Source organism: Cygnus atratus, chromosome 9 (assembly GCF_013377495.2).
Source record: "Cygnus atratus isolate AKBS03 ecotype Queensland, Australia chromosome 9, CAtr_DNAZoo_HiC_assembly, whole genome shotgun sequence".
Classification (NCBI taxonomy): Eukaryota; Metazoa; Chordata; class Aves; order Anseriformes; family Anatidae; genus Cygnus; species Cygnus atratus.
The window spans coordinates 17,037,407-17,053,173 of record NC_066370.1 but is presented as its reverse complement, the minus strand read 5'-3'; the positions used below and the strand labels follow the sequence as shown (position 1 = coordinate 17,053,173).

General features: G+C 40.1%; 1 protein-coding gene across 3 annotated transcripts; it reads left to right on the top strand.

Moving 5' to 3' along the window:
* Positions 1-2,793: 2,793 nt before the first annotated feature.
* On the top strand, positions 2,794-15,698 carry CAPN10 (calpain 10). 3 transcript variants are annotated; one of them, XM_035544875.2, is made up of 15 exons: positions 2,868-2,922; positions 3,062-3,132; positions 3,214-3,418; positions 4,751-4,882; positions 5,110-5,306; positions 6,543-6,760; positions 7,253-7,394; positions 9,102-9,268; positions 9,832-10,115; positions 10,601-10,803; positions 12,846-12,898; positions 13,016-13,101; positions 13,445-13,644; positions 13,942-13,987; positions 14,809-15,698. In XM_035544875.2, the coding sequence occupies exons 3-15, from the start codon at positions 3,275-3,277 to the stop codon at positions 14,836-14,838; spliced, it is 1,902 nt and encodes a 633-aa protein (XP_035400768.1). In that variant the 5' UTR covers positions 2,868-2,922; positions 3,062-3,132; positions 3,214-3,274; the 3' UTR covers positions 14,839-15,698. The 3 variants fall into 3 exon arrangements, with proteins under 3 accessions (XP_035400767.1, XP_035400768.1, XP_050568420.1); XM_035544874.2 differs by having other exon boundaries at positions 2,794-2,922; positions 12,846-13,101; XM_050712463.1 differs by lacking the exon at positions 3,062-3,132 and having other exon boundaries at positions 2,875-2,922; positions 12,846-13,101.
* Positions 15,699-15,767: the final 69 nt, after the last annotated feature.

The window sequence follows — 15,767 nt, the reverse complement described above, 5'->3', positions numbered from 1 at the left end:
CACATGGGTTAATACATTAAGTATAATTCTTGTTAGCTACACACACTACTCTGTTAAGCTTGTATCTGTAATTTTGCTGCCATGATACATTACAGCATCCTAACTGTGCACTCCATCCCAAACATTCTCATTTTAAAAAAAAATTCTCATAGTCTCGTACTACAGTGACCTTGGCCATTGTCCTTTTTGGATAACAGGACCTTCTGTACACTTATACGAAGCACACTTACTGCACAATTCACCTTAGGTCAAGTGCACTTCTTCAGTCTGTTTTTCCTGCTTGTGTTTGTCCAAAGATAATGCAATGTAGTCAACAGTTTTAAATCACGTGACATTTTTTTCACGCTTTTTGTTATAGATTGATAACAGCTTAAAGTTATTATGACCAAAATATCAGTCTTTGTGTATAAAACCACAGTAGAAATCACAGTGTGAGATTTATCCAACCACTAACTTCTGAGAATTGTTTTTCTGTTGGGAAGATACAATATAAATGGCAATTTAAAGGCTGAGTCTGTCTTCCCAGTAGTTAAAGAGAGCACTGTAATACCAGTCTTCCATGGTATGGAAGAAGTATAAAACCCTGCTCCAAAATCTCCCTTAAGCAGCAGTAGGGCATTGTGTGCTGCTGCTCTTGACACAGCAGCAACCACTGTCAGCCTAGTAGTACTGCAGGGATTAAACCTGTGCCTTCCTAAATGTGTGTGCTATCAGGATCCAAAGAATTGGAAGAGTTCTCCTGTGTAATTTAACAGACTTCTGTGCGTCACCATTTGCAAAAACACATATGCTGGGCCCTCAGATCCCGTTTAGTGGTCTCCCTGGCTCTGAACCACCACCAGTTGAAGACAAATGACAGAGGTGAACAAGGGGTTGATTAAAACTCAAAACTGTGGGAAGAGATTATGAAAATACCATCAAATAGTACTCTGTCAAAGGACAGTCTTTATTCACATGGAAATGAGCTGCCTATGTAACTGGATGCAAATCCCTTTTAACTCTAAATTTCCATGGCAACGGGACTTGGCCTACTGGTGTCTGCTTTCCTCCAGGAAATATAAAGCACCTGCATAAAGTGCCCTGAGAAACAGGTTGACAAAAAGGCAAGTGTCATTTTGTCTTAAAATATTCTAGCTCTTACTATCTAAATAGACCCGTGTTTCTGTCTTCAGGAATAGTCTAATCCAGCAGGATTGCCAAGAGGCAACGGAGAAAATTGTTGCTTTTCTTCCAAAGGGCTTAGGGTCAAAAAAAAAAAACCATTGCCAGCTGCATAATGGATGAATTTGCCTGTTGCGAACTTTGCAGTCAAGGCAAAGAAAGCATGTCAGATGTTTTTAGGGACCAAGATAACTTTCATCTCTTTCTTTCTTCTACTAGCCTTGTACATACAGATGCATGTTTAACTAGCATACTGTTCCAGGTAAGGCCTACTGTATTTACACTGTTATAGGAAGCTGTATGAACTTTGAGCTCTAATCTGTCCTTTAATGAAATGTATGCAGTTCTGATCTGTGATCACTGTTGCCTAAAAAGGAAGCAGCAAGGGTGAAATCGCAGAGATGAGAGCCTCACTGTTCTCAGACAGAGAGGCCTTTTCTTCCCTTTCCCTCCACCGGTCGAGACCTCTCCAATGTCAGCTTAGTTGCAGACCATGCAGCTGCAGCTCTCTTGCATGAGCCATAGACAAGAGGGGCCCTTATTCTTACTGACGACAGCGTTCCCTTTGCTCCCAAAAGGGTCAAAACTCAAATGTGGAAAGTCTTGTTTGTTGATTAAATTTGCAGTGGGGAAGCCTTGTGTCTGTACAGTGGGCATGCGCAAGCAGCAGAGACTTTCTGGGTCAGTCAGTCACCAGACAGCAGTTGGATCATCTGCTAGTGCCCTGGGATTTTTTTTTTGTTCCCTTAAGGCTGAGGTTTGAGAGGAAGACTTCAGTGTTCATTTCAGATAGAAACAAATCTGACCAGTGTCCTCTGCGGTTCTCTCTCAAACAACCTCTGTGCCCATGGATCAGCTGCTGTAACCACTAGCCTGACACCCATGACAGGTGTGTGTGATAAACAGTTTCTTTGGTAAACAACTTGTCCTCACACTGACCCAGCAGCCTGCTTACTTCAGGCTTTATCTTTTCGGGTAACGCGAAGGTATAATAATGTAACTAAAGTCTCTGAGTGGCCTGCTTCAGTATGTTTGTGACCTGAGAACTGGTAGTGTTTTAGTGATGGATGGCCTGCAATGGACCTCCTATTTCTGTTTCCTTGCCACGGGACTTTCTATAGAATGTATGGATTCATATATTTAAATATAGATATACTGTAGATATACTTTCTAGAGAAAGTATATATATATTTTTTTAATGTATTTTTCCCAACTCTATTTTATTAGGCAGTAGTGCGTGATTCTCTACCAAAGTGTGAGAATCGCTGTCTTTCCTTTGTCAGCTTGTGGGCCATCACTTTGTGATAAACTATCTGAAAAGGTGATCTGGAAGCCACTCTGGGAAGATGAACACCATCTCCAGCTGCCATCCCCACGCAAACACGACACCGTTTTATTCTCCTCAGCGCCTAAGAGATGTCCGAGGGAGCCTTTTGCTTCCCTCGTGCCCCAGCTGTGCCCCCGCTTTTTGCCGGGCGTTGCTGGCACCGAGCCTCCCCTCAGCGACAGCCTGACTGGGGCCGGGCCCGCCAACCCCGGGGCCCTCTGGGCCTTGTAGTTTCCCCGCTCCTCAGGCTGCGGCGGCGGCGGCGCCTCACGCGGGCGGCGGCGGATTGGCGGCGGCGGCACCACGCCCTCGCTCGCCGCTCCCTCAGTGGCCGGCCGCCCAAGCCGTTACCTCGGGGCCGGGCGAGGCGAAGGGTGACAGGCGTTGCCCCGGGAACGGCCCGGGGCGGCCATGGCGGCGGGGCGGGCCCCGCGGTGAGGAGAGCCTGAGGGGGCGGGCGGTGCGGAGGGGCCCTGAGGGGGCGGGGGGGTGCGTGTGGAGGGGCCATTTTGGGGGGAGGCCACCTTCTGAGACCCTCCTCGTCATCCTCGTCTTCCTCCTCTTCTTCGGTAGAGCCGGGAGCTTCGAGGGTGGCGTCTGAGAGGAGCCGGCGATGGCGTGGCTCGGGGCGCTCCGTGGAAATTGTGAGAGGCTTTCCGTCCCCACACGGCTTTCCTCCTTCTTTCTCTGTTAAATCTCCTAAGCAACGTTCGTTTGCCTTCCAGGGCGTTTGGGAATATAAAGTGTCGGAAATAGCCGGCCGAGCTGCATTGGATCGTGTTGAAAATGCTGGGAGAGAAAAAGCAGTTAACGGTGAAAAGAGATCTTTACGCAGACCCCACGTTTCCAGCCAGCGACGCCTCTATATTTTTTAATTATTGCACCCCGCTTGCCCAATTCAGAGGCGAGATATCTTGGTTGAGACCTCAGGTGAGTTTGAAGGTGTAAAAGCTTGCAGTTTTGTAGACCTGGACTTTAAGGTAGTAAATGTTGGCTAGCATTGAACAACTGCTTGTGGGTGTCTTTATTGGTTAGAAATACAGAATGGGCAAAAATAAAGTATGTGAGTATTAACGATACGTGTCTTACTGTTTTTAAGTCAGGGTTCATGTTCGTAGTTTTGATTTAAATCAGGGTATAGAACTTCAGAATTCCATGATGCTCATAGAAATTCAGATATTTCATTACAATTACATTTCATCATACAAATAATGGGCATATCAAATTAAAAACAATACTACGTTATTCCCTTTTTTCAAATAAATTGTATAACTTTTGAAAAAGAAATAACTGCATTTTAGAGCGTTTCAGAATGATGTTGATTCCTTTGCTATCATTGAAGAAAAATTGTGCTTTGATAACAAGAAAGATTCTCTTTTTTACCGGTAATAGTTTGTGTTATTGCTTTTAAACTTCCATCTAGCTTTTAGAGCCAGACATATGAGAACTAAAAAATTAGAATGTGTTTCTGCAGTACGTTCAATGAAAGTGAAATATTTATGATGTTGCTTTCTATATGTGGGGGGGAAAATAAGGCTATAAAAATGTAACGGAGTGAAAAAGTATGTTGTCTTTAGTTGTATTGCTTTTCTGTCCTACATCTGGGGTGACTGTGGAACAGTAGTGGAGCTATTGGTTATCAGGTGGAATTAACACGCAAAAGACTTCACAGAGTCCAGTGTGCAGCTGGATTTTGTACCTTACGCCTTGATTACTACTGAGGACTGATGAGTTAACTTCCGTTTCTTGCAGCGCTCGCAGATGCTCACTTTCAGATCAGATCAAATTGTTCAAGACCTTGCATTTGAAGTAATCTCTTTCACTACCAACTAATCTACTTTTATCTGCTCTAGAAAAGCTTTTTCTATTATATGAGTTCAGAGATTCTTGTAACTTGGGATGTGCAGTGCGTTGTGAATGGCATCACTTCTATCACAGTTGATCATATGTCTTGCAAGGAGCTGATGAATTAAGTTGTCTTTCACTTATTGACCTCTCTGCTGAGGTTGCACTCGGTGGTGGCATTTGTGCACTAAAATCTATGCGGAAACTAGATTTACCTCATATAAAGTTCCTGTGAAAAGCCACAAGGCAGTAATTTTGTTGTTGCTTGCTTCGGCTGAGTCTGAAGACGAAATGTTTTAAGAGGTAAAAGCTCCCTTATTTTGTGAGATGTCTTGGAGCCCTCCTGTTCCCTGCATTACAGACTTCCTTAGACTGTTAGGCAACCCTCAACTTTAACTCCCCTTCTTTTACTTTCAGGACATTTGTTCTACTCCTCGGTTATTTTCAAACAATCTGCAGGATGTGCAAGTGAAACAAGGAATCCTGGGAGATTGTTGGTTCCTGTGTGCCTGTGTAGCTTTGCAGAAGAGTAAATACCTACTGAATAAGGTAGAGAAGTTTCTTGTTTCACGTTTCAGAATTTTCTTTACCTGATTTATATTTATATATTGTTTTTGAATCCCAATCCATATGAATATGGATTTTGCTATGCTTAGTTTTACTGTTTTTGTTGTGACTTTTTTTTTTAATTAAATGGCTGGTATTCAGCATAGTTTTAATTTGTTTTATTAAAAAAAATAAAATTATTTGTCTCAATTTTGGCTTTTTGCCTCTAGGTAATCCCTCCAGGTCAGCCCAGCTGGACAGATGAGTCATATCGAGGCTGTTTCACTTGTCGAGTCTGGCAGTTTGGACACTGGGTAGAAGTAACCATTGATGATCGTTTGCCTTGCCTTGGTGGTAAACTCTGCTTTTCCCAGTGTCAGACAGAAGATTTGTTTTGGCTTCCGCTGCTGGAAAAAGCTTATGCAAAGTATGTGAACACTGTTATTGAGGGAAGTAAAAGGAGGTAGAATACTTGTGTATCTTACCTTCTGTTTACTTAGACATCTGACTGTTTTGGGCATAGATCTGCATATTATTCCATATAAAGTAGAGTGGTTGCCAACTTTCCCATACTGGGTTGTACAGAGGTCTCTTCCTAAACCCTAAACCTGTAAGGTGTGTTCTTAATTACATGTGGGATACGATAGTCTTAGGGAGAGAATTAGGGTGAAAACGAAGAGATTCGAATGATGTTTGTTAAGTCGCTATCCACTGGTCACCTAATTTATTAAAGGGAACTATTTTACTAGTGCAACAGTTTGAGGGCTCAGTGAAAAGCAGACAGCCTGTAAATATCTTCGTGGAAAGCAGCAACGCTACATCAGTTTAAGCTAGGTGAGGTCATGACTGTGTGTCCCACTGCTGCTTTTGCTTTATTTGACAGTTTATTACTGAGTAGAAATAATTAGATTGTTAACACGGTTGAAAATGTGGCTGGTTTATAAAACATCTATCAAAATGATACCAAATCTATCCAAAACAGAATTTGGAGACAAAGTGCACTGATGAGACAGACACCAAATGTACAAAAGAACCTGGGAGAAAGATTGTGTGGCTGCCAGCAGAGGGCAGAAAAAGACTTTATACTTAAAGTAGTTTCTTCTGTGGATACGTTGAGTAGAAGGTGTGAACCAGCTATGACTTGCTAAAGCTTCTCTGTACTGTAGGTTTGAAAGGTAATGCTCTGTTTTCTGTCGAATCTTGTTGTTCTGTCTAGGTAGTCTTCTTCTAATTTCTTTTGCTATGTTTTGCAGTCACTGTATCAGGTGGGGTAGTCTCTTGACTTATTTAAACTGTTGAAGGAAACACTGTGCAGAGTGAACAAACCTATTTAAGAGAAGGAAGAAGAGAGTACTTACGCGGAAAGCAATTATATAGTGAAAGATGATGTGCAAATAAGGTAGAAATTACTAGGCTAGAGCAGTTCCTATATAGGAAAGAATGAGTTAATAAAATTCCCATCAAACAATGAAATATCTGATGGCTTATGTATTCTTTAGGCGATGTATTCTGTATAGAAAGCAGTTTGTGCTTTCTCTTGCCTACTTGGGGATGAGGCAGGTTGTAGTCATGATTGTGATACAGGGCAAGATTGAAAGGACAAAAGAACCTTTTTTCTTGAGTTCCGCTGCTTGTAGAAACTTTTTCTTGTGTTTTTCTACAGACTGCATGGATCATATGAACAGCTGTGGGCAGGACAGGTGGCAGATGCTTTGGTTGATCTGACTGGAGGCATTGCTGAAAGATGGACCCTGAAAGACCCTGGAAGAAATGTAGAGAAAGAGAAGACTGGTATGGTTTTGAAGAAAGAATTGTTCAGGAGATTAATGAATCTGAAGGAACAATGCGTAATAAGCTGCTCAGTCCTCAATTCCAGACAAGGTAACAGTAAAGTTCTAGACGTTTAAAGGAAACTTTTCAATTTAATGCTGTTCAGTGCACAAGGAAGCCAGCAATTGCGTACTGCTGATTCTAGTGCCATGCATGTTTCATTAAGTTCAGGATGGAAGGTTTTTGGGGAGGTGCTTTTTATATTAGGTGCATGGGAAGGTATTACGATTCACTCTCAAAACAAAAAAATTCACCCAAATCCCAACTCTAAAAACCTTAATGAATTTCAGCACCAAGAATTTGTAGATGTTTGAGATCAGCTACTGAGTTAAAATGCTTTAAAATTTTCATTTATTTTATTTCTATAGAGTTACAAATAACACTGTTTTTAATGCTGTTTTTATACTGATCCAATAAACAATTTCCTTTTAGCTCAAAATTGCTTTCTTTCACAGGATGGTTTAATGTCTGTCTTTGTAAAATATGGAGTGAGTTCTTTCGTTTATTTTCTCATCCTCCATTATTATTATTTTTTCTCTTCAGGTGCAAGTGAGCTAGGAGAATTTCATGCCTTTATTGTGATAGACATGTTGAATCTTTCTGAAGTGTCAGGCAAGGAAATTGTCCTGCTACGAATACGAAATCCTTGGGGGAGGCGGTGCTGGAGAGGTCCCTGGTGTGAGGGGTAAGTAGGTTTATTTTAATTTGGAAAATCATTTGTAAAAGTTCTGAAGCTCAAGGTTGAATGTTGCTAATAGATTAAAGTGAAGGAGAGAGGCTTTAGTTTGTATGCAGTTGTTTTGAGAGTTCACTGGTTCTAAGGCTAGTCACATTGATCTAATAGTTCTGGTAATCTGAAGTTTTTAATGTCAATTTTTTGTTTAAAAAAGTATTATATCTTTTCGTAGAAATATACTTAAGCTGTTTATTTTCTGTCTCCAGTTTTTGTGGTGCCTTTGTTTTCAATGCAGTTGGTCAAAGGACCTTTGCTTAAAAGAGCTTTGTGGCTTCTTATAAGTTGTCACTCGGCTTTACTCAGCTGTTCTTGCTGATACTGTCTCAGTTGCAGGAGACAAAAAAAGCTTGTTTAAAACAAAATACAGCAGAAGGATGCATATGCTTTTTGCTTGTGTGCTTTCTTTCTGTTTCTGCAGGTTAATATGAGGAGAAGAAACTGGAATTGATGCAGAGTAGATATAAAAAGATCTATTTTGAAAGGAAATATAGAATTTTGTTTAGCAGTTTGAATGGCAGATAGCTTGCACATAACAAGAATGAAAGGGCAGAGACCCTCTTAGCTTATTTTGAAAAGCGTTAGGATATTTAGACTGTAAAAAAGAACACACAATTCTGGACCCAAGGAGCTTTCAGTAATAAATTATAGTAAAATATGGTTGCGCTAATAAGCAGTTTAGAGAGTGTGGAGGTTGTGTGCGTGTCCCAAGTTGAAAAGATGTCTTAATGAAGCCTCCATCCCTGGCGCTGCTCTTATAAGGCCAAAATTCTTTACTCAGAGGGTGGTGAGGTCCTAGCACAGGCTGCTCAGAAAAGTTTTGATTGCCCCATCCCTGGAAGTGCTCAAGGCCAGGCTGGATGGGGCTTTGGGTAACTTGGGCTGGTGGGAGGTGTCCCTACCATGGCAGGGGGTTGGAACTGGATGATCTTTAAGGTCTCTTCCAACCCAAACCATTCTGTGATTCTAATGTGATTATCCTTTAATGGTTTTTACTTTGGGTAGAGTTTTGGATATATTCTTAGTCTCTTGTGGTAGTTTCTTTGTCAAACAGTGACTTGCCATATAGCTGAGAAGATAGCATTTCTTTGAGTGGTCTTAGAGCCCTGTTTTTTTTTTTCGAAGTGCTGAACGCACATGTATTGCTAGCAAAACAAAAATGTTGCAAATATTGGCTTTTAATGGGTCCTAAATAAAATTTAGGGCTTAGACAGCAGATTCTCATAGGGACAACTTGGTGCTTCGTACGAACAGTGGTTTTTGATGTTTGCTGTACAGCAATGAAATTCTTTTAGAGCCGTCACTGTGCAGCTTGGCTTACTTCCCTCACTGTTTTTAACAACCGTTAAAATCATTATTTTGGCTCTCACAGTTTGGACGCTATGCTGGGTCTGTTGAAAGCAAAGTAGCTATTTCAGCTGTAAGTATGCTACTGTACCTTATCTGGTTTAGTTTGTTTCTAAGTTTTCTTTCAGTGTTGTGATTCATACTTCCTATTATCCATCTCACTGACTAGCAAGCTGTATACAGGAAACACTCTATGCAGGAATCTGAAAATAAAATGAAACTTCTTGTCCTACACAAGTTTGCTGCATGGGACAGAAGATGGTTACAGAACTCAGTTGGGTGAAGAGCTGAGTCTTAGCTTTTGTCTTACAGTGGTCAAGGGTGGAGCCAACTAGATCCGGTAGTTGCCTCAGAACTGCTCTCACAGATCCAAGAGGGAGAATTCTGGGTTGATGAAGAGGAATTTTTCAGAGAATTTGATGAGATTACCATGGGCTTTCCAGTCAATGAGGAAGGACAACTTCAGAGCCTCTATACAGGTGTGATATGAAAAAACATCTTTCTTGTTGAAATAATGTTATGTCAATGGGAAAGTGTCATTTGAATTGCAAATGGCTGCAACTAGACCATAATTTCTTTTTCTCAGTCTTTCCTACTTCTACACTTGTAGATCTTTTCTGTCTCTACTGCTGGAAAGAATAGAGGGATAAAAGGAAACTGAAGATCCTTAGAAGGGTCTCTTACATTTCTCAGAGATCTAGTTACTTGCTGGTTTGTTAAGAGATTAGCGTTCTTGTTTGAAGTTTAGACAGCTCCTGTTCTGGAGAGTCTTTAGATTTTTTTTTTAGTGAGATAGAAACTTTAGATTTCTAAAACCAATTCCTTGTTACTTGCAAAGCTCATGTCATCAGTCTGCCGTTACCAGACATGACATTCATTTTTATGCCTCTCAAAATCTTGTTCATAAATGTCTACTGGGAAGAAGTATCAGGGCTACCACAGCATGTTCTTTTGGTCTAGGGAATCTCTGCTCTGCTGTGTATTTGTTGTGTAAAATGAAATAACCTCCGGTGTCCGCACCATGTCTTTCTTATTTTGTTAGAGAAAGTGCTGTATCACTCTCAGAATCTTTTTGGATCCTGGGTGAGAGGCCAGTCTGCAGGTGGCTGCCGTAACAACAGCAGCTTCCCTACCAACCCTAAGTTCTGGCTGAGAGTCTGTGAGAAGAGTGAGGTGTGCATTGCTCTGCTGCAGAAACACAGGAAATACAGTGCTGACTGGGCTGGAAGAATTCAAAATCTAACTCACTTAGTAGAGAAAAATCTGTCTTTGACTGAAGGCATGCAGGTGAAGAATTATCAGGCTGTGGGACTGCATGTCTGGAAGGTAATTTGGAAGTGACGTTTTTCTTTTTGTAAAAGGGTTTCAAAACATTACTGAAACATCTGACTTAAATCATTCATTTCTTGTGGCAGTGGTAGGATTCAACAGTTCACACATTTTACACCTCTGATTTATGTTAGAATGATCCCAATTATGTCACAAAGCAGATGCTCTCTGTACAGCCTAGGAGTGGACTAGTACTTGGTTCTCATCTTGGAGTGCCAAGATCCAGAACTTTTGAGCCTATTCCAAACTAGTGCATGATATTTCAAGCTGTTTATTTGATGGCAATTCCTAAATTTATTCCTCCTGAATATTAACACTTTCTGTTCCTCTTTGATGTTCAGCTTGTCTGCTGATATTCTCTTCCTTGTTTAATTTTGTAAATGTATGCACGTTTAAAAATGGTTTAAAGAATATTTGATCACTTTGTAGTAAAAACTGCTCATTTTCCTAAAATACCATGCATTGTTATGCATCTGTTCTAGGTGGAGAAGAAACGATTTAACCTTCCAAAGACCCTCTCAGCTCCTCCAGTTGTAGGTACCATCTGCCATTCGTATGATAGAGAAGTGCATGTATGCTGTGACCTTTCACCTGGGTATTATCTTGTTGTTCCCAGTACTTTTCTAAAAGATGCAGTAGGGCATTTCTTGCTTCGTGTATTTTCAACAGGAAGAATCTCTCTCAGGTAGGTTTAAAAAGAAACAGAAATGTTCTTAAAGTTGTGGGCATGCACAAACACAGGAAGTATGGGGTTATGTGCCAGTGTTCAAAATGCTTCTGAAGAGCTGTGCAGAGCATCAAATACTAGTGTTGTTTTCTCTTTGAATTAATGTAAGTAGTATTCTGTCTCCTTGTTTTTTGGATGAAGCAGCTGTTACCTCTTATTTAAAATATTACAGAGTCAGCTGAGTAGCATCCTGACTCTAAATTGTATCCCAGTGTTCTGAGAGAGTGCGTATTTCATAAAAGAACTGAGCGGGTTTCTTCAGAACAGATCTCTCCTATGTGGAAGTTGTTTCTTAGCATTTGGAAAAATGAAGGTGTACCAGAGAAGTTAAAAGCAGCTGTTAGTATAGTCAGTGATGGGAAAGAAGAGCTGTATACTATCGTGTACTGAAGAAAGTGTTGGCACATGTTCTAACAGATTGCCTGACATACAGTGTTGTTGATAGTGAGCAGTACAGTTTCAAATGCAAATAGAGTGTCAGCAGTGGACTCAGATGACATAATACTTGTAGCTTGTCTTTGCAGAACAGGTGTGAAAAATGGCACTGACATGAATGCTGTCTCCTTCAGTTGAATGAAGGATTGGATTGTGAATTAAAGCGTTCAACGCTGACAATATGGCAGAGTACTTTAATTGTGAATGCCTCAGAACATTACTAACATTCTGATCAAGTGCTTAGAAGGATCACTGTGTATTGTGTCATATTTGATCTTCATGACTTGTGATGGAAAATAGACTTTTTTAATGTACTCGGAGCAGTCTTTTTCCCCCAATATAAGAGTGCTTGCTGATCGAACGCAGGATATCAGCGGTATCAGTCCAATAGCTTCTGATCACTTTTAATATTTTAACTGTAGCAGGCTACAGAGATATCTCAACGCTTCTAAGTCAGTTATTTATGAGCAATTCTGGGTTAGTGACCATAGGCCTGAAATAAATGCTTAAGAAGACATGATGACGAGTAGTTGTGTGGAGTCAACAAAGTTGTATCTTCTTCCAATAAACCTAAAAAAAATGAGGTTGCCGGACAGCTTGTGCCTGGTAAGCTATATACGGAGGCAAAATATACTGTTGGCAACATGTTTAAAAGCTGTTCAGATGTTTTGGTATTCTGATAGTACACTAACAGCTCGTATGTCCTTGGACGGAAGCTGGCAAATTGCAGTATAAAGTTAGAACATGGATTAATCATTTACTCTGCAGAATTTGTAGGCAAGATGGCATCAAGTTTTAGACTGAATAAAGGTCTGCAAAATGATGAGGCTAATTTTGCTGTATGGGTGCAAGATGTGGACTTTTATTGCCATTATATTTGGTTTCTGGACATAGCATCTGTGGAACACTTGACTGGATATTTTATCCCATCATCTATTGCTGTTAAGTATAACACTTCTGCCTCTGAAATAGAGGTGTCAGCCTGAATACGTGTCTAGAATGGACAGTCACAGAATATCAAAACAGCTGTTACATTAACTGGATGGAAAAGTGGAAGTAAGGACAGATGGTATGTTTGAAGTTACATTGCAATATGATTTCAAATGCTGTGGAACTGATGTTGATACTAGTTTGTTCATGTGGCTGTGAGAAGTGGTGCTGGGCTATGATCGAAACGTGTTAATGTTACAGCAATCAAGTCAGCAGGTAGAATGGAATTCTCTGAATAACGGCGTAGTGGATCCAGGAAAAAAAAAACCCAGCGTATGTTTTGAACTTACTGAGAGGTGCTTGTGTGTACTCAAGACAACACTATCGGCTGTATTGCTTTCAATTATACCTTACAAAACAATATTGAGAAAAGTGTGTAAACTGTGATACATCATGAATATATAAAAATCTATCTGGTTTTGATGCATAGTTTGCATATGCTATATTCTTCTGGATGTCCCTGTGTTCCTGTAAGTTTATGTAATGCTAGTCTGTTTTTGTGAGCTGGTTTTCTAAATCTGTGAAATCACAGAGATCTTTGTGCATTTAGTTTTGTTCTCTCTTGTGTTTGATAGTGAGGTAAAACCACCACCACCAGATGCTGCCCTCTCTGAAGAACTCCCAGCAGGTGAATGGGAAACGGTGCAGCTGCAGGGATGCTGGAAAAATGGGCAAAGTGCTGGAGGTAGCAGGAACTTCCCCTCCTTCCATATCAATCCCTGCTTTCCCCTCTCCATTCCTGCAGGACCAGGAAAAAGCAGTGTGAAAGTTACTCTCCGTCAGCACTGCCAAGATAGCAAGTGTCGTCCAATAGGTTTCCATATTTTCCAGGTAAGACTTCTTCTGATCAGCTTGCTTATTTGCCAGGTGTGAAGGTAAGCCTGTCAATTATTTCAGTGCTCCTTGCCCTGGGCAAGGGACATACTGCTTTTAGGAGAACTTCAGGCTGATCCGGTGGATCAAATTTTCTAGGATTGATTTATCTGTACTTAATACTGCCACCTGGATTTTCTGAAGGCCTTCCTATCCTTCTCTTTTATAGCTCTGTACATAAGAACGAGCATTTGAAGTGTAATAGATACATAGAATATACTTTACTGTGCTGTACCTGGCATTTACAACTATGAAGACTGAAATATTTGAGAAGATAAGCATGTTTTCTTTCTTTTTGCAGGTGCCTAACAGCAGTTGGAAACCAAATACTTCCTCTTTTCTACACTTGGAGCCACTGGTTAGCTGTGTACCCCATTGCTATTCACAGGAAGTAAGCCAACTTTGCAGGCTTCCTGCAGGAAGTTATGTAATTATACCATCCACATACTTGCCCAATACAGAAGGCAATTTTACAGTGGTCATAGCAACCAAAATAGACAGGTAAAAATATGTTGCTTTGTGCATTTTAAGTTTTAAAGCTTTTTAACAAACAGGGATGTTTTTTGACAAGCTGCAGTGAGTTGTAAACTTTATTCCATGTAGTTGCTCCTGATGTGAGTAATAGCAGGTCTGAAGCAGAGTCTGTAGATTCTGTAAGATTGTGTTAATATTCCATATGGGTAACAATGTGGAACAACACCTAGCATAACAATCTTCTCTTTTCAAAGTGTCATAAACTGATTTGCAAGATCCCCCAGGGCTTTGCACAGAAGTAAGTGTGGTTTTCATTTTCAACAGGAAACGTATTCACAGCCGAGAGACACTTGGACAAGTATTACAAGAGGTAAGTGATACCCTTCTTAATTTCAGTTGTCCTAAAGATGACACAGAGGCATCATCAAGGCTTATGTATTAGCTAATATTTGAGAGTTATGCATTAGCGGACTGGACTTTGAATGCTCTTATTTACTTCCTGCAAATTGATCATCAGGGAAGCAGTTATCTTTCTCTTGTTCATCTGCCAAAGCGCTGTATGTACTTTCCTCATGGTGCTTGTTATTTTAATATGTAGGAAATTAAGTATGTAGTGAAGCTCTTTATTACCGTTGTTTTAGAAAAACAATGTTGCAAGACTGAAGGGATATATTTAAAGATGTATTTCTTATATATTCTGTGAAACTGTTTGGACTTGAGCAAAGGGTACTGCCTGACATCAAGGGAATAAACAGGTTAGATTCTTCAGGACTTCAAAATTTGGTGAATTTGGTAATGGCAGTTGTAGTTTCCTTATCAGTGACAGAAATTAATGTCTGAATCTAATGTTCAAGAGCATAGTGCTCAGTGCTTTCAGAGTTTTAACCTCTGAAGGATCTAGGCAGTCTGTCTGACTGAGAAGTTGGGCTGTCGATTTCTAAGGTGGATCAGAGTAGAGCTGGATGTCAGTGTATAATTCTAGAAGTTTGTGCAATTTCTGATTACTGAAGTTATGGAATTAACAAGCTTTTTAGTTTCTTTAAGACATTTCACAGGCTAAACTAGCTTTTACCCTTGGTTTCTAAATCTTTCTTTTCTCTATTTTATTTCAATTCCTTACAAGTTTCTTCTCTTTCTTGACAAAGTTAACTGATTAAGTAGTTATTTTCTGCCTTGTTCACTTTCTTGTAGGTTTCATTTACAACTGTGATGAAAAGGTAATCTGGAATTCTCATGCTGTCATTTTGAGAAACCTTGGAAAGCTGAGGAATGCTTCACTTCTTGCTGGTTTTGGTTTTGAATGGGATAAAAAGAAGATGCTCATTGCCCCGTTGTTTTTCCAATGGTACCAACTGTCAGGCCTACAATGATGTCCTTGTAAAAATACCTCCTTAATCATGTACACTCTAAACATGTTCTTCCCATGTGTTTTAGAACCAGCATTGTACAGTGAATGTTCATAATGTACCTCAGTTCTTCACAGATACAGGTGGAGAATATGTGCATGTTTTAACCCAAGCTGCAGTTTTAGAAGAAAACCAGAAATCGTAGGTGCATAATGGAATAATATTTGGTGGGGAAAAAAAAAATCAAGCTTACAGAAGGAGACCAAACTTAAAGAGACCAAAGGGTAAACATGAAGGAAAGAAACTGGAGTCTTTATTCAGGTAGGACATACCTCAAGAACCATCAAAATAAACTGGAGTAGAGAAAGTTCCTACACTGCCAGTCATGCTGCCGAGCACTTTATTGCGGGCCCTTTGCTGCACCGTGCATATTGTAGGGTGAAAAGAAAATTTTTGGTGAGTTTTTCTTTAATGAACACCACCAACAAAAGAGAGAAGACTTGAAAACTTTTGTTTATGGACTACCGTCTCAGACTGCTTTTGTAAATCTGTCAGAATGTATTTTATGCAAGATCTGCCCTCACTGTAAGAAATACGAAGTTTAAGAGACTTTTCTTAATTTCTGTTAGAAAGTATTTCTTATTCAAGGAAGATTTTTTAGATGTTATATTTTCCTCAATAAAAATGGAGTAATGTTAAAAAGTTTTAAAATGTCTTTTATTAAAAAGGTGAAAACTGTCAATGATGTCATGTCTTTTTGTTCTACAATTTTCACTAAATGGAAGGTGGTAATTGGAAATATTA